General features: G+C 63.4%; 2 protein-coding genes across 2 annotated transcripts in view; both read left to right on the forward strand.

Annotated features, from left to right (window-relative positions):
* The window catches only part of LRP1 (LDL receptor related protein 1), a 175,457-nt gene extending 162,886 nt beyond the window's left edge, over positions 1-12,571 (forward strand). The window contains 18 exon segments of the mRNA XM_038378412.2: positions 603-725; positions 1,186-1,332; positions 2,249-2,383; positions 3,331-3,450; positions 3,790-4,049; positions 4,130-4,308; positions 5,147-5,253; positions 5,693-5,809; positions 6,167-6,343; positions 6,739-6,879; positions 7,208-7,381; positions 7,801-7,962; positions 8,427-8,601; positions 9,129-9,233; positions 9,625-9,689; positions 10,006-10,096; positions 10,428-10,572; positions 10,805-12,571. Of these exon segments, the coding sequence (XP_038234340.1) occupies positions 603-725; positions 1,186-1,332; positions 2,249-2,383; positions 3,331-3,450; positions 3,790-4,049; positions 4,130-4,308; positions 5,147-5,253; positions 5,693-5,809; positions 6,167-6,343; positions 6,739-6,879; positions 7,208-7,381; positions 7,801-7,962; positions 8,427-8,601; positions 9,129-9,233; positions 9,625-9,689; positions 10,006-10,096; positions 10,428-10,572; positions 10,805-10,945 (2,564 nt within the window). The 3' untranslated portion in view covers positions 10,946-12,571.
* On the forward strand, positions 11,320-12,571 carry LOC122458343 (extensin-like). The gene is made up of 2 exons (XM_043506539.1): positions 11,320-11,639; positions 11,675-12,571. Exons 1-2 carry the CDS (start codon positions 11,320-11,322, stop codon positions 12,264-12,266), a joined length of 912 nt encoding a protein of 303 aa, XP_043362474.1. The 3' UTR covers positions 12,267-12,571.
* Positions 12,572-21,948: the final 9,377 nt, after the last annotated feature.

Raw genomic sequence — 21,948 nt, forward strand, 5'->3', positions numbered from 1 at the left:
TGCCCCCTGGCTAACCCGCATCCATGCATGTGGGGGTGGGGGATGTGCTGCTGGAGGGGGAAGGGCTCTGGGAGGCATGAGGGCGAACCTTTTGGAAATGAAGCCGCAGCCGGACAGGGTAGGCAGTACCCTGAGCTGATCCAGAGAATCCTCTGTCTTGTCTGGTGACATGACATCCCATTGCCAGATTTGGGGGGCAGGAAGGAATTTGATCCCCAATCTGATTGGCAGGGATCTGGGGGAGCAGAGAGTTTGGAGGTTAGCGTGGGGGGTGGGGGGAGCACTGGGTCAGGGGCTGGAGACTGGTGGCCTTTTGTCTCCCTCTGCCCCATGGGGCATGGATCACCTGCTATCCCACCCAGGCAATTCCTGCCATCTGAGCCTGGGGGCCTGGAAGAAGGCAGGTGACCCTGGGGGATTTCCAGGGAGTTTTGGGTCAGACCGGTTTGGAGTCAGATTCTCCAGCCGGGCTGGGCCCTGCAGTGGAGTCCGAGTCCTGGCACCTGGGCCTGTTTGTGGTGGGGATGAGGCTGCGCAGTGTGGGACTGACCCAGACAACGGTGTCTCCATTCACCGGCTCCGCCTGTCTGTCACTGGCGCAGTGAGGTTCCAGTGCCCGCCCGGCCGACCGTTCCGCTGCAAGAATGACCGCGTGTGCCTGTGGATCGGGCGTCAGTGCGACGGCATCGACAACTGCGGGGACGGCACAGATGAGCGGGACTGCGGTGAGCAGCCCTGAGGTCACGACCACTAGCCCGCTCTAGCGATGGGCGGAGTCAGGCCTGGGCAGGATCCCCACCTTAGCCACGGCCACAGAGCAAGTCACTTGTAGAGCCAGGAACAGAACCCAGGAGTTCTGGCTCCCAGCTCTCCGCTCTAACCACTAGATCCCGGTCTGCTCCCAGAGCCAGGGATCGAACTCAGGAGTCCTGGCTCCCAGCCCTCTGCTCTACCACTAGATCCCGGTCTGCTCCCAGAGCCAGGGATAGAACCCAGGAGTCCTGGCTCCCATGCCCCTGCTGTAATCACCAGTCCCCGCCCCCCCCCTTCCTTCACTGTTCCCCATTGTATCCTTCCTGAGGCAGGGAATGTGTGTCTGTCTATGGGGCCGGGGACAGTGGCGCTGAGCCCCCAGGGCTATGCCCCTGCTCTGGTCTCAAGCCCAGTGCCCTGCCGGCCCCACAGAGTCGCCCACCGCCAGGCCCAAGAGCTGCAACCACGAGAAGAACGAATTCCTCTGCAAGAATAAGAAATGCATCAGCTCCTTCCTGCGCTGCAACTTCTTCGACGACTGCGGGGATGGCTCGGACGAGGAGCAGTGTTCCCAGGGCGGTGAGTGGGATGTAAAGCAAATTTCGTGCGCCGCAAGTTGTACTAGTTCCCAGGCTGGATTTCCTGTCAGCCAGGGACCCCTCCCCCAGGTCAGAGTCCTTCAGGTGTTCATTGATGTCCTGAGCAGAGAGATGCGAGAAGGAGAGGCAAGTTGAAGATCATCTCTCATTTTTATATCACCCTCCCTCTTTGAGGGTTACCCCCAGCTGGGGGGCAACGGACATGGGGGTTGAACTTTCTCTGTGAGGAAATGTTAATTTCTTGTTTACACCTTCCTGCTGCTGAAGAACAGTTGCCTAAGCTGGTGATCACTCTTTAACACCTGTCTGGAGTGCTATCATGTCTTTGTCTCTGAAAAACTAGTTTGCATCTGCTTGTCTGAACCTTGGAACAGGTTACAACAATGATACACAGTAGAATCTTATAATTTCACATACAGTGTGGATAGACATATTGTATCAGGACAATAATGTTCAGCAGATTATGAGTTTTCAAATGATCTCTCACAAGGCATTCTTTGTACAAAATTTATCATAGTCTTGTAAAAGTGGTGACCATAATACTACAGACCGCATTTACTACAGCAAGCCACAGAGGGCAAGGCTGGGCTGGCAGAGGGCTGTGGGTCAGATTGAGGGGCATCAGCAGGGCTGTATTTGGAGAGCCCAGGAGCCTAGCAGGGACTGCGGATTGGGATTCTCCCAGCAGCCCTCTCCCTCCAAGGTTTTGCTCTGTCAGGCCTGCGACAGTGTTCCCAGGAGGCCTGAAATCTGCTCTCCTATTGAGGTCCCACGTTCGCCCACAGATGCCACCCAGGGGGGAGGGTGCTGGCTCCAGGGCAGCGTGGCAGTTGGTACAGTCCTTGGCCCCATGGCCACGCCCTGACGAGCTGCTTGGCCCTTCGTCCCCTGTGCAGATCCCAAGATGTACGGCTGCCACACCAACGTGACCATGTGTGGGGACGAGGCCAAGTGCGTCCAGTCCCAGACGGCCGTGTACTGCACCTGCCGCAGTGGCTTCCAGAAAGCCCCTGACAAAAATACCTGCCAAGGTACCACGCTACGGGGTGCAGGGCTCTGCTGGGTGGGAGAAGTAGGACAGAGCCCAGCCAGGCCTCTGCCTCCAGGGACTGGGGCTCTGCTGAACTCCAAGAGGGACCGGGGGCTTGACCATGCTCCCCACGGGTACAGGGCGGGTTCAAGGAATGGGGGGGGTTGCCTGGTGCGTAGCACAGACCCGGGGCCATGCCCAGCTGTGGCCACCAGTGCCCTGCCTTTCCGGGGACAGTCTTCTGAAGGAGACAAGGGCAAGATTTTCCAGAATGCCCAGGGACTCTGGGGAAGAGGGGCCTGGTTTTCAGCTGGCGGGTGCCAGGAATAGGACCCAGGTGTCCTGAGTCGCAGTCGAGTGCTTCACCCACTAGACCTCAGAAGCATGTCCCGTGAACGCCGCCCAGGTGGGAAGCAGCTGACTGGCACCCTGACCTTGGCCTGGCGGAAGGCACGGGCAGTTTGGGCACCACGTTCCCGGAGCTCTCTGCAGGTGGCCCATCCCTGGGCCAGCCTCGGCTCCCCAAAGGGCCCGTCGCTGCCAAGTAGCTGCTGCTCTCCCTGCGTGGGAGAACTGCCGTGCTGAGCAGCTGGGGGGCATGGCCCTGGTGGCGAAGGCATGATCCCTGGCGCCCCAAGAGTCCTAGCCAACACCAGGAGAAACCGGCAGGGCACTAAGGCTCAGCTGTCTGGCCGGGCCTGGGGTGCTCACGAGGGTGGAGCCAGAATGGGGGCCGAATGCAGGCACCCCCGGACCTTTGGCCTCAGCCCACCTTACCCTGGAGCCCGGAGCTGTTTTGTGCCAGCCCGTGGCTCCCGTGAGGGGCTGTATCGCCTGCCCCTGTGCGGCGCCCTCTGCTCTCAGGTAGGACGGCCCTTGTGGGCCCCCCCACGCTGTCGCAGGTCCCCCAGTCCTCTCACGGTCTGTCTGCCTCTGATCCCCTCCCAGACATCAACGAGTGCTCGACGTTCGGGACCTGCTCCCAGCTCTGCAACAACACCAAGGGGTCCCACGTCTGCAGCTGCACCCGGAACTTCATGAAGACCCATCACATGTGCAAGGCGGAAGGTACATGGGGCGCAGGCAGTTTGGAGGCGTATCCAGCTGAGCTGACATCTCCCTGGGACCCCAGCTCCCCCTTCTCAATCCCTTCCTGTCCCTGCACCCCCAGCATCTGTCCCACACGGCCCTGGCAGGATCCGCGCGGGACGCGCCCCATGGTGGGAGGCGGCTGGGCTCTACCCTGGCCCCTCCGCCCGTCCCTGACTGATGGAACGAGCCAGAGCCGCAGCTCAGTCCCACTGCCCAGAGCCGGCCGAGCCCGTCCCCTCCTAGCGGGCACCTCCCCTGTGCCCCCCGAGTGCTGCGTTCCACTGGGCCCCCAGCCGACAGCTCTTCCCCCCTCAGGCTCGGAGCAGCAGATCCTCTACATCGCCGACGACAACAAGATCCGCAGCATGTACCCCTTCAACCCCAACTCGGCCTACGAGCCGGCCTTCCAGGGCGACGAGAATGTGCGCATCGACGCCATGGACATCTACGTCAAGGGCAACAAGATCTACTGGACCAACTGGCACACGGGCAAGATCTCCTACCGCGAGCTGCCGTCGTCCACCGCCTCCAACCGCAACCGCCGGCAGCTGGACGGGAGCGTCACCCACCTCAATGTGAGCGGGCGCTCGGGGCTCCAGGGGGCCGGGGCGAACCGGGCCAGGGTGCTAAGGCCCTGCCTCTCTCTGCCTTCCAGATCTCGGGGCTCAAGATGCCGCGGGGCATCGCCGTGGACTGGGTGGCCGGGAATGTCTACTGGACGGACTCCGGGCGCGACGTCATCGAGGTGGCGCAGATGAAGGGTGACAACCGCAAGACGCTGATCTCGGGCATGATCGACGAGCCCCACGCCATCGTGGTCGACCCGCTTCGAGGGTACGAGACGCCCCCGCCACATCCAGAACCCCCATCCCACCCGCTGCACTGCCCCCTGCTGTATCCAGACCCCACCCCGTCCCATGCCCTGCCCCCCTATACAGCCCCCACACCCCACCCCGTCCCACGCCCTGCCCCCCTGTATCTAGCACCCGTGCCCCACCCCATCCCACGCCCTGCTCCAGCACCTGTGACCCACCCCGTCTCACACCCTGCCCCCCCATCCAGCTCCTGCACCCCACCCTGTCCCATGCCATAGTGGTCGACCCGCTCTGAGGGTAAGAGATGCCCCCTCCCTGCATCTGTCACCCCCACCCCTGTATCCAGCTCCCCTGTCCCATCCCCTTTCTTTCATTTGGCACCCGCTCACCACTCTCATATCCAGCTCCCCCCATCTGCCACCACCCTCCCCCACGACACATGCCCCCCATTGCCAGCTGGAGAGGCCCCCATTTTACCCCAGAGAGGCTGGGCAGTCTCAAGTTGCCCTAGTGGGTGTCTGGGTATCCCCCTGGGGCATGAGGGGGGATCCCTGCTGGGCGTGAGTGCCCATGGCCCTGGCATTGTGGGGCGATGGGGTAACTGCCATGGGGAGGCGCCAAGGTCCCCCCACTCGGGACTGGTACAGATTAACCCTTCGAGGGCCCGTCGTGCCTCAGGCAGGGTTCCCAGCCTGCCTCCGGCTCCATCCCTTGTCTCTGCAGCATAAACAGGCCTTTGAGGTCAGTGGGGCTGCAGGCCTGGGGCACTGCAGTGTTGGGGGTGGGGCACCAGGGGCCATGCTGCTCCGCCCCTCCCCCAGGGACCCACTCCGCCATGGCCTTTTCTCCTTTCACAGGACCATGTACTGGTCCGACTGGGGCAACCACCCCAAGATCGAGACGGCCGCGATGGATGGGACCATGAGGGAGACGCTGGTGCAGGACAATATCCAGTGGCCAACAGGTGAGCAGGGCCGGGCACAGTGGGCGGGGCAGGGGGTGAGCAGCTCAAAACAGGGCTGTGGGTCCCCCTCCACCCAGTGAGGGTTCAGGCAGGTAGCATGCTCCAGAGTGAGGGCACCGGACCAGGACTCCTGGGTTCTCTTCCCAGCTCTGTCTCTGTCTTGTATGGCTTTGGGTAGATTGGTTGCTTTGTGACTCGGTTTCCCTCGTCTGTAACCAATGCCCCTTCGAAGTACTTGGGTATCTGGAGAGTCTGTTGCAACGCCCCACGTCTGCGTGATCTGCCCTCTTCCTGGGGGTCCCACAACTGGGGACTCTGGGAGCTGGGCCCTGCTGCCGTTCAGCCCACTATGGGGTGTCTGGCCCGCGACTCACCTGCCGTGTGGAGCTGCCCGGCCGGGCTGCAGATCGACGGGGTCTCAGCGCATGTCTCCCCGCAGGCCTGGCTGTCGACTATCACAATGAGCGGCTGTACTGGGCCGACGCCAAGCTCTCTGTCATCGGCAGCATCCGTCTCGACGGCACCGACCCCGTCGTGGCCATCGATAACAAGAAAGGTGAGAGGCTGCTTCAGAGACCCGGGCTGGACTGGGGCGGGGGAGGTCTCCGTAGGACAGGCAGCCACCACCCACCCCCTCCCGGGGCGCGGGGATCGGGCGTCCGGTCTCCAGAGCGCACCGAGACAGAGGGACCGGAGCTGTTCCCTCACTGCCCACAAGGGGTCACCAGTGAGCAGCTGCGGAGGAGCCCCCGCCCCCAGAGCTCCCCCTTCGACTTAGCCAATCGTGCTGCGTCCCGTGTCCTGCCCTGTTCCAGCAGCAGGCCTGATAGTGGGGTAGAGGGGCCCTTGGCCAGACACGCAGCAGGTATCCAGTTACAGCTGACTCTGCGCCCCTCCTGCCCTGTCCCCCCAGGACTGAGCCACCCCTTCAGCATCGACATCTTTGAGGATTACATCTATGGCGTCACCTACATTAACAACCGCATCTTCAAGATCCACAAATTCGGGCACGGGCCCGTCACCAACCTGACGTCTGGGCTGAACCACGCCACCGACGTGGTGCTCTACCACCAGTACAAGCAGCCGGATGGTGAGGGCCGGGGCTGGGGGACGTGAGGTCAGATGGGCCCATTGGTCAGATACAGGGCAGCAGGGAAGGGGGCCGGATACCAGGGTAGATGGGCCTGTTGTTCGGACCTAGCGTGGCACAAACGAGGGAGGGGGAAGAGGACTCGGAACTAGACCTCTCCAACGTGGGGAGTCACAGCCCTGCCCTAGAGAGAAGGGGCCAGGCAGCCAGCCGGAGCAGGTACAGCCAGGAGCGACCGCAGCATGCCGGGCAGCCGGCAGCCTGGGAAGAGCCCCAGGGGGTGGGCGCCTCCGGAGGCTGGTGCTACCAGCGCTGGGACGGCCGGGGGCTGCCTGGCCAAGTACCCCCCACCCTGCGCTCCCTTCGCCCAGACACCCCTCCCCTCTCTCTCGCAGTGACCAATCCCTGTGACAGGAAGAAATGCGAGTGGCTCTGCTTACTCAGCCCCAGCGGCCCCGTCTGCACCTGCCCCAACGGGAAGCGGCTGGACAATGGCACGTGCGTGGTGATCCCTTCGCCCACCGTCTCGCCCGTCGGTAGGTGGTGCCCCCCGGGGCGGGAGGAAGCTGCAGCAAGGCCACGCCTGCTCCAACAGGCTACACCCCCTCCAACAGGCTGCACGCCCTTTGCACAGCCGCAAGCTAAGGGATGCTGCCCAAGAGGGGACGCCACTGGGTGGACAGCACATCTCCCAGGGTCACTACGTTCCCCTGCCCCCGCTGGCACTGTAAGGGTTAAGATTCCCCCCCTGGCCCAGTCCGGGGCATTGCTGGTCCACCCAGAGCTGTGTGCCCACAGGGCGTGATATCAGCCCCTCGGCTGGCACTGTGCCCGCCCCGCTCACACCTCTCCCGCGCTCTCCAGTCCCGACCAGCGACACCTGCGACCTGGTCTGCCTGAACGGGGGGAGCTGCTTCCTGAACGCCCGCAAGCAGGCCAAGTGCCGCTGCCAGCCACGCTACAACGGCGAGAAGTGCCAGCTGGACCAGTGCTGGGATTACTGCCAGAACGGGGGCACCTGCGCCGCCTCCCCGTCAGGTATGGGGCACTGCCAGCCAGGGCCGGGACAGCAGCGCCAGGGGAGATGGGCCCATAGGGCTGGGGGAGGGGCACCAGGATAGGTGGGGCCTGTGGGGGTGGGGCAGGTAGCTACCCTGGCTTTGGTCTGACAGGGCTGAGATCAGGGCTGGAGGGGCCAGGTGGTGTGGCTGGGAGCTGTGGGTGCCCAGGGATACAGGGCTGGCTGGGCTGTGCCCCTGAGCCCCCCACACCAGCGTGGGAGGCAGGACCGGGGCAGGGCCGGTCTGGTCTGGTGACTGAGCGTCAGCTGGGCAGATCTGGCTGCCCTCGGTGCCCAGAGCTGAGCAGAGGGTCCAAAGCCCCGAGGCTCTGGTGTCAGCGTCCTCACGAGCGAATCCCGCTGCCCGGCCCCACTGATGCCTTGGGCCCCTTCCCAGGGATGGCGACGTGCCGCTGCCCCACCGGCTTCACCGGGCCCCGGTGCAACCAGCAGGTGTGTGCCGAATACTGCCTGAACAATGGCAGCTGCAGCGTCAACCAGGGCAACCAGCCCAACTGCCGCTGCCCGGACGGCTTCCTCGGCGACCGCTGCCAGTTCCGTGAGTGGGGCGAGCTGGACGCCTGGGTCCTCTCCCCAGCTGGGAGCGGGTGGGGTATAGTGGTCAGAGCAGGGTGGGTGGGAGGTGCTGGGAATCAGGACGCCGGGGTTCTCTCCCCAGAGCTGGCAGGGGATTAGGGTGTAGCTGGAGGGAAATGGGACAGTGGTCAGAGAGGGGGCAGGGTTAGGAGCTAGGCCACCTGGGTTCTCTCCCCAGCTCGGAGGGGAGTGGGGCCGAGTGGTCAGAGAGGAGGGTAGGGGGTTGGGAGCCAGGACTCCTGGATTCTCTCCCCAGAGCTGGAGGAGAGTGGGGTCTGGTGGTCAGTCAGAGAGGGGGGTGGGGTTGGGAGCCAGGACTCCTGGGTTCTCTCCCCAGCTGGGAGGGGAATGGGGCTGAGTGGTGAGGGCATGGGCCCTGCTGCTCCCTCCACTCCCTCCTCCCACCACCCGTCCTCTCCCCCGCAGGTCAGTGCTTCGACTACTGCGAGAACGACGGCGTGTGCCAGCTGGCGGCCGGTGGGGCCAAGCAGTGCCGCTGTCTGCCGAAGTACGAGGGCGCCCGCTGCCAGGTCAGCAAGTGCTCCCGCTGCCAGGAGGGCACATGCAGCATCAACAAGCAGACCGGCGAGGTCACCTGCACGTAAGTGTCCGTGGGGCTGGGCTGGCCAGCGCGGCTCCTGGGCAGCTCAGCCCTCGGGCGCCAGGCGCTTCTGCTCACAGGGGAAGGGTGCCAGCCACCTTTGGGGGCAGCTGAGCCTGCCTGGGGGGAGGGACTGTGATGGGGGCCGGGCTAGGAGAACAGGGGCACCGAGCTGCTCTGCCCGGAACAGCGCCCTGGTGATCGGGGGCATGGAGGGGAGCTGGCTCTGTGCCCTGCCGGCCCCGCTTGGAGAGACCTCGCACCCAGCTCCCTGGCTGCAGGCGTGATAGGGGGAGCAGGGTCAGTGGAGTGGGCACCTGGAGGGTTTGGGATGTGTGTGCTGACCATGCCCTATCTCTGCCCTACATCTGTGGGGCAGGGGCAGTGGGGGGGTCATGAGGAGGCATCGGGGTGCATGCGCTGACTCCGCCCTGTCTCTGCCCTGCAATGGGGAGGGCAGGGGTAGTGGGGGGCACGAGGAGGGATCAGGGTGCGTGCGCTGACCCTGCCCCGTCTCTGCCCTACAGCTGCCCAGATGGCAAGGTGGCACGGAGCTGCCTGACCTGCGACAACTACTGCCTGAACGGGGGCACCTGCACCATGAACAGCAGGACACAGATGCCAGAATGCCAGTAAGCACCGCCTGGCCCTGTGGTATGAGGGTGACGGGGCCATGGGGCGGCTCTGCTGGCCGGGCACTGCCATGGCAAAGCCCCCATGCAGGGCCCAGCTCAGCCCCCTTGTCCTGCCAGGAGCTGCCTGAGCGGGAGCTGCCGGGATGTGCCCCCTGCTCCGAATTTCAACAGAGCCCCCCAGCAACAGGGGGGGTGTCCTCCCCCCAATGGAGGAGGCCTGAGTAGCAGGGGTGCCCGCTCTGCGAGCCACCAGTCCAGACGCTCTCCGTGCTCCCCCACCCGCTCCCTCCCTGATCCATGTGCCCCCGCCCTGTGTTCCTGCTCTGTGTGCCCCCCATTCCTGCGCCCCGCTCCCCCTAATCCTGCACTTGGCCTCCTGCCCTGCCAGGTGCACGACGGATCTGACGGGGCTGCGATGCGAGGAGTTTGTGGTCAGCGAGCAGCAGAGCGGCCGTATGTATATGGGAGGGGGGCATTTCCCTGCTCCTGGGGGGTCCCCGGGGGAGGGTGGGTGTCTTCACCCACAGAGCCATCTCATCCCACTGCTCCCCCATAAAAATCTCTCAGTCCCCTTTCAGCTGGTGAGGGGCTGAGCCCGCCCCGGGCACCTCGGCGCCAGGCCCAGATCGCCCCAGACAGTGGGGAGTCCACCATGCCCCCGATCGCCCCAGGCAGTGGGGAGCCCACCTCCACCCCATGAGCCGGGCCTGGGGAGGGTCGGGGGCTCCCCAGCTGGGCCCTGATGCGCCACCTGTCCCTGCCGCCCCAGGAACAGCCTCCATCGTCATCCCCATCGTATTGCTGCTGCTCATCGTGCTGCTGGCCCTGGCAGTCTTCTGGTACAAGCGGCGGGTTAAAGGGTGAGTCACAGGGGGGCGGGATCTTACTGGGCCAGGGGCGGGGCCTGGTACTGGGCTGGGGGGAGGTGTTACCGGGACGGGGAGGTTTTGGGGGACCTGGCCCTGGGCCGGGGAAGGAGTTATCAGGATGGGGTGGGTTGGGGGGACCTGGCTGAGATCCTAGTCATAGGGTCACCTGGCTGTGGGGCCCTGCCCATGTGGTATGGATGGCTCACTCCCTGCAGCATGGGGCTCTCCAAGTGCTTTGCCCCACACACTGCCCCCCCCGGCAGGCACTTGCCTCTGTCCCCCATGCCCAGCGCTGACCCTGTGCTCGCCCCCTGCTCCCCAGCGCCAAGGGCTTCCAGCACCAGCGGATGACCAACGGCGCCATGAACGTGGAGATCGGGAACCCCACCTACAAGATGTACGAGGGGGAGCCGGAGGACGATGTGGGGGAGCTGCTGGACGCCGACTTCACCCTGGACCCAGACAAGGTGAGGGTGGGGGCGGGGGACGGAGCTGGCCCTATGGGGACCCCGCAGCAGGGATGCCACTCGCCCGAGCCGGCAGGGGCTGCGGAGGGGGAGGCTCTCAACTCTGAGGTAGGGAAGGGGGAGGGGGCAGGGGCTGCAGAGGAAATGTGGGGACAGTGGGAGGCTCCCCCCCATGGGGACCTTCTGTTCCCCCCTCTCCTTACCTTTCCTCACCCCTCACTCTCTCCCCCAGCCCACCAACTTTACCAACCCTGTCTACGCCACCCTCTACATGGGAGCCCACAACAGCCGGAACTCGCTGGCCAGCACAGACGAGAAGCGGGAGCTGCTGTCGCGGGGCACGGACGACGACCTGGCTGACCCGCTGGCATAGGGGGCAGGGAGGGGGGGTTGGGCAACCCCCTAGCGCAGGGGGCAGAGACGGGGGAGGGGGCTGCGGTGCCGCCAGTTTGGAAAAGCAGCCAATAAAGAGACAAGCTGGGGGGGGACAGACACTGTATAAATGTACAAATGAAGGATTATTACTTTTATATGTGAGCAGTATTATTACCTGTCTATTCCCCGGGCCAGGCTCCCCCTGCGGGACGAGCTGGCATCTCAGAGCGGGCACAGCGAGGGGCTGAAGCCAGGGGGGTGTCGGAGCAGGAACAGCAAGAGGTTAAAGTGGGGGGGACACCCGGCTTGGCTCCATAGGGCTGGGTCCAGGGCTGATGGGGGGATCCCCCCCTTGGCTGTGGGGGGAGCTGCATGGCAGCATTAACCCTGCAATCACACCCCGCCTCCCCCGGAGCTGCCGGCTCCTCGGCTGGGTTCCGGTGGGTTCCCCCCCCCCAGAGTGCCATGTCCAGGCCCCCCGAAGCGACGAACAAATCAGTCTGGGGCCGACACCGTGACTCCATCCCCCCCCTACCCACAGCCTCCCCCCACCAGCAGCTGCAGGGGGAGGAGCCAGATGGTGCATGGGAGAAAGTGATGAGAGCTCCTCCCCCTTGTCCTCAACCCCGCCCCTCCCATCCCCTTTCACCATTGCAATCCTGTCCCACCAATCTAGTCCCTCACTCCAACCTCACCAATCACCTTCCTTCCTGACCCACTCCCATCCCACCAATCACCTTCCTTCCCGCCCCTGCTCCCCACCAATCACCTTCCTTCCTGCCCCCACTCCCAATCACCTTCCTTCCCTTGTCCCGCTCCCATCCCACCAATCACCTTCCTTCCCTTGTCCCGCTCCCATCCCACCAATCACCTTCCTTCCCGCCCCTGCTCCCCACCAATCACCTTCCTTCCCTCATCCTGCTCCCATCCCACCAATCACCTTCCTTCCCGCCCCTGCTCCCCACCAATCACCTTCCTTCCCTCATCCTGCTCCCATCCCACCAATCACCTTCCTTCCTACCCCCACTCCCATCCCACCAATCACCTTCCTTCCCTCGTCCCGCTCCCATCCCACCAATCACCTTCCTTCCCGCCCCTGCTCCCCACCAATCACCTTCCTTCCCTCGTCCCGCTCCCATCCCACCAATCACCTGCCCCAGAGCACTCTCTGGGTGGGATCCCCTTTTCCTCCTCCCCCCGCCCCGGCACTGATTCCCGGGGTGGCTCCATCGGGGCTGGGGGCGTTTGGGGGCCTGCGCCCCCTGGCCCCGCGGCTGGAGCTGGGGGCTCCTTTCCTTTGCGCCCGGCGCCACGTTTAGTGCATGCTCCTGCGGCCGAAGGGGGGGACCCGGGCACCGCGCTGGGCACCGCGCCGGGCACCGCGCTCACCTAGGGCTGCCGCCGGCCTGCCCCACGGGGCCAGCTTCATCTCCACTCGTTTCTCCCACAGGCATTTTTTTTAAAACCGAATCAAATGGCCTAGCTTTTCTAGTAGGGACGGGATAACGCCTGTGGGGGGCGGGGCCCTCCGGCCTTTGGCGAGGGGGCACCTTTTCATAACTTTTGCTGGATTACTTTACAACTAAACACAGAGATTGTTATAAATAAAATTTTTAAAAACTGAGGCCTGGCTCCTGCTGCTTGGAGGGGGCTGGGGGGTTAATGCTCCAGCGGCTCGGGAGAACTGTGATGGCAGCGCCACCTGGTCCCACCTGGGGTTGGGGCAACGTTGTCTCAGCTGCTGCAGGCACAGGGGGACAGCCCCCATCCCATCACATTGGAGTCGGCTGATGCCGACCTAGGGCACAAGACAGCCCCCACCCCGTCAGATCAGAACCCGGTCGTGCCAGGCACTGGGCTGACCCAGGGCAAGAGGCAGCCCCTGACCTGTCAGATCGGTGCCCACAGCAGTGACAAGGGGTGTTGGCACGGGCCTGTCCCTTTCATCCATCCCTCAGGGCTATTCTGGGGCGGGGGCTGGGTTGGAGGAACAGGGCTTGCCCTGCCTTCCCCAGGGGCAATTGGGCATATGGGGGGGAGCAGGAAGCATTGTGGGGAAGGTAGGCGAGCAGGGGTCCTAGCGACTCCTGGGTGAATGCAGCTCCGGTTTAGTGGTGCAAATCTGCTCCTACTTGGTACTGCCACAAGGGGGCAGCAGCCCCCCATTGTCTCCCTCTTGGCTCCATCCGGCTCCCCTCAGAGCCCCGGTCAGGCCCCGAGGAGCCGGGTAAGTGTCAACCCCCTTGCCCTGTTGCTGGAATATCACCTTAACTCTGCCCCACAGCACCACACCCAGGCCAGCTGCCTGCTCCACGAACGGGTGACACCCACACCTGGGGGCACATCCTGGCCCCACCTCCCTGCCCTTCCCTCGGTCAATCAGACCCGTCCCGCTGAATACACACAAACCGCCCCCCCAAGCTGTTCATCTGCTGACGCCTGGACCCAGCTGAGCTGACGCTCAGGCAGGGCTCTGTGGGTCTGACACACCCCCAGGCGCACCAGGCTGCTGAGTGTGTGCGCGTATGCACTGGGCGTGTGCTCACGTGCAGTTCCAAGCACATCTGTCCCAAGTTGGTGTCTTCCCGCCTGCTGGCTCCTCACAGCCCCTCTCCTGGCTACTAGCCAGCGTGTGCCCCCCTGTGGCCCTGGTGAACCAGGGCAGCACGTGACACGGGGGGTGGGGTGGGGGGTTCTTGCTGCTTTTTGCCACCCTCAGCAACTTGCAAGCTTGTTATACAGAGCTGAGAAAAGCAGGGACGTCCCGTGTAACAAGGGTCTGTTGGCTGCCCAAGCACCGGACGAGCCCCAGCGTGGGGAGACAGCCCCGAATCCAACTGGAATGGATCCACAGACCTGGTGGATGCGCCCGGCTCGGGGGGCGGGGCGGGGACCCTGCAGCGTGTCAGCCCCCTTAGGGTTCCACTTGTTGGGGGGAGCCCCTCAGCCTTCCCATCTCCTGGGAGTGAACCTCGGAGCTGCCAGCCCCCTGGGTCTCGCCGGGAGCTTCCCGCAGCGAGTCCAGCTGGACTGGGCACCCGGGGGAGACTTGCTGATTCCGGAGTGACCCAGCCAGCGCTCGGACAGCTGGAGGGGCTGGAACATGGCCTAGGACATCCTTGGGTGTCACAGAGCAGAAAGTTACAGCCTGGACCCTCGGGGTCACTTCAGAGCCAGAGCTCGCTCTGACCCCCCCTTGAGCCCCAGTCTGGTGTGTGTCCTGCTTCCAGCACCACCCCCCCCGCCACCAAGTTCTCGTCCTCTGTCCCAGGCCCACCTGGCCACCCGGTCTGTTGTTCTCCATTTGGTCAGACCTGCTGGCTTTCCACACAGCGGGGCAGCCAGCCACATGGCATGTGTGGCTAGGTACCAACTTGCCGGGCCATTGTCCAGGCCCAGCCAGCCAGGCAACAGTCACACATAGCCCTGGGCCTCTGCAAAGAGCAAACACCTTTCCCCCACCCCCCACCTAGTTAACCATGCACCATGTAGGGGAAACTGAGGCACTCACAGGCATCATACAAAATATTATGAAAAATTCCAACTTGGTCGCATGAACACAGCCCCAGAGCTCAGGCAGCCTCCTTGGCTCGGAGCTGTCAGATGCTCGTGGTGCAGCATGCACCTGCAGGTGGGGGGCCTCTCCCTGCACCCCAAGGCAGCCAGCGCTGGCCCTGCTGGGGCAAGGGAGGTGTCAGCATCTCCCTCACTGGAGCTTTCTGCAAACAGGCCAGACAAGCCCCCGGCCAGGCCTGTTCTGGGGTTACTGGGCACTGAGGCAGGGGCTGGACTAGCCAGGTCCCTTCCAGCCCCACATTGCTCCTGCCTCCCCCTCCCCCCCATATAGCCCTGGGACCCCAGTCGCCTCTGCTGGGGGCTGAGCAGCAGCAGCTCACACCCCCCCTTAGTGCTGAGCATCTGGGCCAAGCCCTACTGACCCCAGCACCCCTCCCACAGATGCTACTGTGCCCCCCATCCCGTCCCTCCCCACACATGGGCCTGCTGGGGGTTGGATGGGATCCCAGCTCCATGGTGGGGAGCCCCCACATTGGCCACCAGATGGTGCCAACGCTCTCAGGAACTCAGCAGAGCTGGGCTGGGAAGGGGAAAGGGAGACTGGGGTGGGGGGGGAAGCTGGGTTTAACACCCCCCCACCAAAAGGATGGGACCATCCCCCCCAGGGAACACACACACAGCACCTCCCCCGCCCAGTCTCATCCAGCTGGGGAGCAGGGGGCTGTGGGTCGGGAGTGAGAAGCACCCCCAGAACAGTGCATGGCAGAGGCATGTCTGTAATGGCCTAGATCCTGCGGTAACGCAGTTTCCTTTCCACAGCCTGGGAGCTGAATGGACCGTGGGGACCCAGCTCCCCACTCAGCCCTGGGTTGGGCAGGGGGCCTGCGGCTGAGCTAATGGAGACTCTAGGACCGTCACTTGCTTGGGCACCTTTCACGAGAGTGGGGGAAGGTCAGTCTGTTCCCTACACGCAGTGTCCAGAGGGATGAGCCATTGGCAGGGGGCTCCGCGGGGCCCTGCACAGACACAGCCCCTGCCCCAAGGAGCTCTGAGCACAGCAGGTGGGCGGGCGCCCAGCGGCTCACTGGCAGGGGCAGGAACAGAGCCCTGGTGTTCTGGGGCCATGGCACCACTGGCCGCAGGTCACACAGGCTCAGAAAGCGACTGCTAAGTGTCATCCCTGGGCCCACGGGCTCCTCCCGGGACATGCCGGAGCCCTGCCAGCCAGCAGGGCAGCTGTGGAGTCAGGAAGAGAACCCAGGCATCCGGCTGTCCCTGCTCTACCTACTAGACCCCACTCCCCTCCCAGGGCTGGGAAAGAACCCAGGAGTCCTGGCTCCCAACCCCCTCCCCCGCCAGCTCTACTCACTTGACCCCACTCCCCTCCCAGAGCTGGGAGAGAACCCAGGAGATCTAGCCCAGCCTTGCTAGAGACTCCTCAGCCCTGACCCTTCTACCAGAGACTTTAGCTGCGTTAAACCTTTCCCCTCCCCGCTTGGGGGGGCGCTGGCTGAGCCCCCCGCCCTGGCTCATCAATTCTCAGCTGAAGACTTTGCTGTTGTCTTTGAAAAGAAACAAACAGACCCATTAAAGGCCTGCACGAGGCTCCAGCCTCAGATCTCTTTTCATCCTGGCGCTTTGTTCACTTATTGGGTCTGAAATCTCCGCGGGAGGGGAGGGTGAGGGGGGGGTTTCTCTTTTTCTCTTCTTTCTTTTCCAGGGTTTTCTTCTTTTACTCGTTTCTCCAGCCCTTTTCGCTCCGTGGCTCGGCCGATATTCCAGCCGGTCGGGTGCGTTAGCCACACAGCTGAGCCAGGCCGGAAAGGAGCAGAAACTTGGGCTACAGTCTCCCTGTGCAAGACAGAGCAGGCCGGAGGCAGCGAGGTCTAGTGGGTTCGGCATCAGAAGGGGCACCAGGACGCCTGGGTTCTATTCCTGACCTTGGGCAAGTCACAGCGCCGCTCTGTTCCTCAGTTTCCCCTCCCACTCCTCGTCCATTCAACCTGTGAGCCCGTCGGGTCAGGGCTTGTCTCTTACTGGGGCGGGAGGGTCCATCCCAGGTGGAGTCGGGGCTGGGCTCGCTGGCCGGGGCCGGGCGGGCAGGTCCTGGTAGCTCTGTGATCTGTTGCTGATGGGCTCAGGGAAGCCAGAGGGTTGGGGATGGGCAGATCTTTCAGGAAGGTGCATCTAGGCCCTAGTACCGCCCCCCTCCCTGTTCTATGCCCAGCGCTTCCCAGGAATCCTCCAACGACCCAGGGAGGCTGGGGGGGCACAGGGAGAGACCAGGGTACACACCCTCCGTCACACCCAGGCCCTCCCCTGCCCTCACCCTGTGCCCACAGGAGGATGGGGGGGGGAATGGGGATTCCTCAGCCCCTCAGATCTGATCATTGGGGAATTTCCCTTTAGCCCCCCCAGCCCCACACCCCAGACTCCCCCAATATTTGTACTCTTGCCCCCCCATTGCTCAGATGGGCTAAACTGACTCAGCTCCAAGCCCCCCCGAACCCCCAGGCCACCTCCCCTTCCCGGCTATGTCCCAGCTCCCTCCCTCCCCCGCCCCCCCCCCGACAACAGCCTGTATCAGCCTATTTCCCCTGCCTGCTGCCAGCCCCTTCGTGTCACTTCCCACCCCCACCCTGTTCTGAGCCCCCCAGGACAGCTCGGATCAGGCGTGTCCCCCCCCCTGCAGTTGGGATGGAGTTGGGCAGCAAAGGAGGATGGAGGGGCATGGGGTGATGCCGTGATGGGGGGGGATCAGACTCAGCTCTCAGCAGCATCCTTCAGGTGCCCCCGCCCACCTGGTGCTGCGCCAGAGACGCGGCGGCCTTTGTGTGGCCTACCCCCCCCCGTCCAAGGCGCCCCATGCCCGGCACCCAGCAGGCCGTGGGCCCAGCCGCCCCCTGGGGCAGCAGGTGGGTGGGGGCAGCACCTGGTGGGAGAGGGATCAGCCAAGGCCCGGCTGGTGTCATGAGGCAGAGACGTGATGCTGCGTTAGTAGGGGCATGGCCAGCAGATCGAGGGGACAGATTCCCCTCTATGCGGCACTGGGGCGGCTGCACCTGGAGTACTGTGTCCAGTTTGGGGCTCCCCACTACAGAAGGGATGTGGACAAATTGGAGAGAGCCCAGCGGAGGGCAACAGAAATGATCAGGGGGCTGGGACATACGACTTACGAGGAAAGACTGAGGGAACTGGGGTTATTTAGTCTGCAGAAGAGAAGAGTGAGGGGGGATTTGATAGCAGCCTTCACCTACCTGAAGGGGGGTCCAAAGAGGATGGAGCTCGGCTGTTCTCCGTGGTGGTAGATGACAGAACAAGGAGCAATGGTCTCAAGTTGCAGTGGGGGAGGTCTAGGTTGGATAGTAGGAAACACTATTTCACGAGGAGGGTGGTGAAGCACTGGAACAGGTTCCCTAGGGACGTGGTGGAATCTCCTTCCTTAGGAGTTTAAGCCCCGGCTTGACAGAGCCCTGGCTGGGATGATTTAATTGGGGTTGGTCCTGCTTTGAGCAGGGGGCTAGACTAAATACCTCCTGAGGTCCCTTCCAACCCTGATCTTTTATGAGTCTATTGTGACACAGTGAGGGAGTTTCTTGTTTTTCCTTGTTTCCTATGGGTGGATTTTCTTGGTTTTCCTACGGTTTGCATGCAGAGGGGATGGGACTCAGTTTCCCTAGGTGCTACGGATTTAATGAGGGGATGGGAGAGGGAGTTTGTTGTTACAGAGGACCAGCGAGGGAATGTGGGACCCCCAACCACTGGCATGGAGAATGGAGACCCCAGCGACTGGTGACCCGGTGACCTGGAGGCCCAGCTCAGGAGTCCCAGCTGGGTTTGGCCAGTGGGGGGACAATGGGCTGCGGAGAAGAGGGGGCCCAGGTGACCCTGTTTACCTGGAGAGAAGACAATGGACAGAGGCCGGCTTGGGGCTGGTGATATCAGATGCCCAGCTGGGAAGCAGGGGAGCTCTGGGCTGGAGGGAGGGAGCAGGCAGAGCCCCCCTGGATGCAGGGGAGACTGGGATGTGCTGGACTGGGGGAGGCCAGGCCTGAGGCCTGGAGAGTGTCCTGTCCTGGGTTCAACGCTCAATAAACCCTCCTGTGTTACGCTGGCTGAGAGTCGTTCTGGTCTAGAGAATGGGGGGCATCATCCCCTTCGGGGGGTGGAGGTCCTGGGGGGTCCAGAGCGAGGGGACTCCCTGAGGTGGCCCACGGCGAGAAACAACTGTGCTAAGGCTCAGAGAGGTGGGGCCAAGAGTGGGCACGATCTGTGGGTCTGTGACATCTATGACCCCCCCAGGCCCGCTACGGTGGGAGCTGTCTTCCGTGCAGAGCCAGGGTCCCCACCCAGCGGCTAACGGCTTGAGAGTGGGGGCTCCAAGGTGCCCTGCCCCCCATGCCCTGGCCCCATTTATAAGCAGGCTCCCGGAGAGGGACCCTGGCTGCCCCCAGACCTGCTGACGGGAAGGTGGGTGATGCACAGCCATGGCCCCACCCCTCAGGTGCAGGGGGTGCCCCTCCATGCCCCCGGCCCAGCCAGATGTAAGCAGGAAAAAATTCCTGGGGGATTCGTCCATAGGCAGCACCAGCTTGGGGGGCTGGGTCCCTCCCCCATCCCCCCATCAGTCTCCTGCCCTCTATGCTAGCCAGCCCCAACCCCCGACAGGGCCCCCCCAACATCTCACAGGCAAGGGCTCTGGGGCCAGCCCCAGCAATCAGCTTTTGCTCCTCTCTGTAAGTTGGACAGGACAGGGAGTGAGCTGTCTCCAGGTGAGCTGGAGGGAGAGTGGGGAATGAAACCCAGGCGTACTGCCCCCCTCCCCCTCCTCCAACCACTAGACTACACTCTTCCTCGCCCCGGGCTGCCTTGCTCTCAGCAGCGGGCTGGCTCTGAAGCACTGGCCACGTGGGACTTGGGGGGACGGAGACCTGAGACTGCACAGATGCCCCAAGAGCTGTCCGCCAGCTCCCCTGGGCCCTGCACCAGACTGTGCAGAAGCCCCCTCCCTGGCTAGGCTGCCCCCCCCCCGTTGGAGCAGACACGTGTTTGGGGACAGCCCTGCCCTGATGGGACTACACTGAGCGGATGCAGCTGCATGCTGCTGGTGCAGCCCGGGGCGTGAGTGGGGTCTAGTGGGAGGGGGAACCTGGGAGCCAGGACTCCTGGGTTCTCTCCCCAGATCTGGGAGAAGGTCTAGTGGCGAAAGCAGAGGAGGCTGGAATCAGGACTCTTGGGTTCTACTCCGCCTAACAGTGTGTGACGGTGAGCGAATCACATCACCCCTGTGTGCCTCAGTTTCCCCTTCAGTAGAAGCGGGAGAACCCTTCCCCCATCACCAGCCCAATGGAAAGAAGGACAGCAGGGCAGACCCGGTGCCTGCGGACAGGGGGCAGAGCACAGCTGGAGAGTCCTGGGTCCAAGGACGGGAGCAGTTGAACATCCCACCTGTCTGGCCATGGTCGGGCTGCCGACCGCTCTCCCATTGTAATGAATGGGGGTGGAGGCTGGGGTGATGAAGTGGGAATGTTTTTAACGTCTTCTCTGAATACTGTGTGCCTCAGTTTCCCCTCGGCAGTTCTTAAGTATCTAAGTGGGGGGATAATGGGGTGTGATTGTGGCAGAGCCCTAGAGGGCCAGTGTGATGGTGTCTGCACAGAGAATGGCCGACACCTGTCTCCTGGGAACCGATGGCCTGGGCCCCTCCCCTGCAAGGTGCCAACTGAAGGGGTTGGGGAACAAAGACAAAGGCCGGAGGAGGGACTGGAGAGTTTCAGTTTGGAGCTGGCTGGGGAGACGGAGGGAGGCCCAGAACCAGGGTCTGGGCTTCCCACCCCCAAGATGGACCTGACTGAGGGGTCCTGGTCTCTGCACCTACAAGCTCTGGTTTAGACCATGTTCCTGTCGTCTAATAAACCTTCTGTTTTACTGGCTGGCTGAGAGTCCCGTCTGACTGCGGAGTTGGGGGGCAGGACCCTCTGGCGCCCCCAGGACCCCGCCTGGGCGGACTCGCTGTGGGAAGTGCAGGAAGGGGCAGAGGATGCTGAAGGCTCCGGGGTCAGACCCAGGAAGGTGGAAGCCGGGTGAGCTTCTTGCCCTGGGGAGAGGAGGCTCCCCCAGAGTCCTGCCTGGCTGCATAGGGAGCAGTTCCCGAGCATCGCCCGGGGACCCCGTGACAGGAGTTGGGTGGGAAGCGCCAGCACCGAGGGGTCACTGACACCAGCTGCCTGCAGCCCAGCGACTCACCAGCTCCCTGAGAGCCAGGCGAGGGACCGGCAGCTCCTGCGGACCCACCGCATCTGGGCTTTGCCCGCTCTGGGGCAGAGCTCGGCCCGGCCTGGCAAGCGCCCGGCTCACCCCTGAACAGGGCAGTCGGCTACTCGCTGGGTCGGGGTCTTTTCTCCCCTCCTCTTCCCTACCCATCTTCCCTTTTCTCGCCTTTTCCTTCTCTCTTTTCAATCCCTCGTCCTCCTCCCTCCGGCCTTGTCTTCTTCCGCCCTCCCGTGTCTCACCTTCCTTAATCCTGCTTTCCCCGAGCGCCCTTCAATTCCCGTTCTCTCCTTCTCGCACGCTGCTAGGCCCCTCAGGCTGTTCACATGCGCACACACATGTGCAAACATGCGCACACACGTGCAAACACACGCGCGCGCACATGTGCAAACACGCGCACATGCACACACAGATACATGCATACACACACGCACGTGCACACACACATGTGCACGCACACACACAGAGACACATGTGCACCCACACACATACCCCGGAGCCCCCACCAGCATCTCCGAGGGGAAGATGAGAAATAAGACTGGAAGATGTGCAGGGCACAGTGGCATATACAAGCAGTGTGTGTGTGTGTGCGTGTGTGTGTGTTTGCTGCCCCTTCCCCCCCACCTGCCCCTAGTTTGGGGTGGGGGGAGGATGATTGGCCCCCTCTGCTTTCTGGCTCTGTTAACTCTTTAGTGACTGCGCCCGGCTTCGCAGCCTGGGTTGGTTTCTGTCTATCCAGAGTTACTGAAACAGCTTCTCCACACCCCCCCTTTGGGGGGGGATTGAGGAGGGGTTATTTACCTTTATTATTTATGTACCGTGGGAGGGGCTGATTTCATCCCTTGGGCTCAGGAGCCACCACCCAGCACTGAAGGGGTGGGTGTATGGAGGGTGCGGGGACAGCCCCAGACTCCCCCTTCCCCAGGACTCCTGGGAGGCTGGATGCCCTTGGGGGGATGCACATAAGGAGCCCACTGAGCTGGGAGGGGTGCATGGTGATGGGGGGGTGATGGGCCCAACCTCTCAGTCACCCCACCCTTCTCCGCCCTCCCCCACCCTTCAACTCCTAGGGAGGATCAGGAGGGTCCCTGGAACTTGGAGGATTCTCCCCCCATCCCTGGAGACCAAGGGGACGGGTGGGGGCGCTGAAGTATTGGGGGGGTTGGTGTCACTTGCCCCTCCCCCAACCCTGTGGCGCTGGGGTGTATTGGGGGG

Source organism: Dermochelys coriacea, chromosome 20 (assembly GCF_009764565.3).
Source record: "Dermochelys coriacea isolate rDerCor1 chromosome 20, rDerCor1.pri.v4, whole genome shotgun sequence".
NCBI classification, from domain to species: Eukaryota; Metazoa; Chordata; order Testudines; family Dermochelyidae; genus Dermochelys; species Dermochelys coriacea.

Coding starts and splice junctions, on each gene's coding strand:
- LOC122458343 (XM_043506539.1), top strand. CDS start 11,320: ATGGCAGCATTAACCCTGCAATCACACCCCGCCTCCCCCGGAGCTGCC. Junction 11,640..11,674: donor CTAGTCCCTCACTCCAACCT/CACCAATCACCT, acceptor CCACTCCCATCC/CACCAATCACCTTCCTTCCC.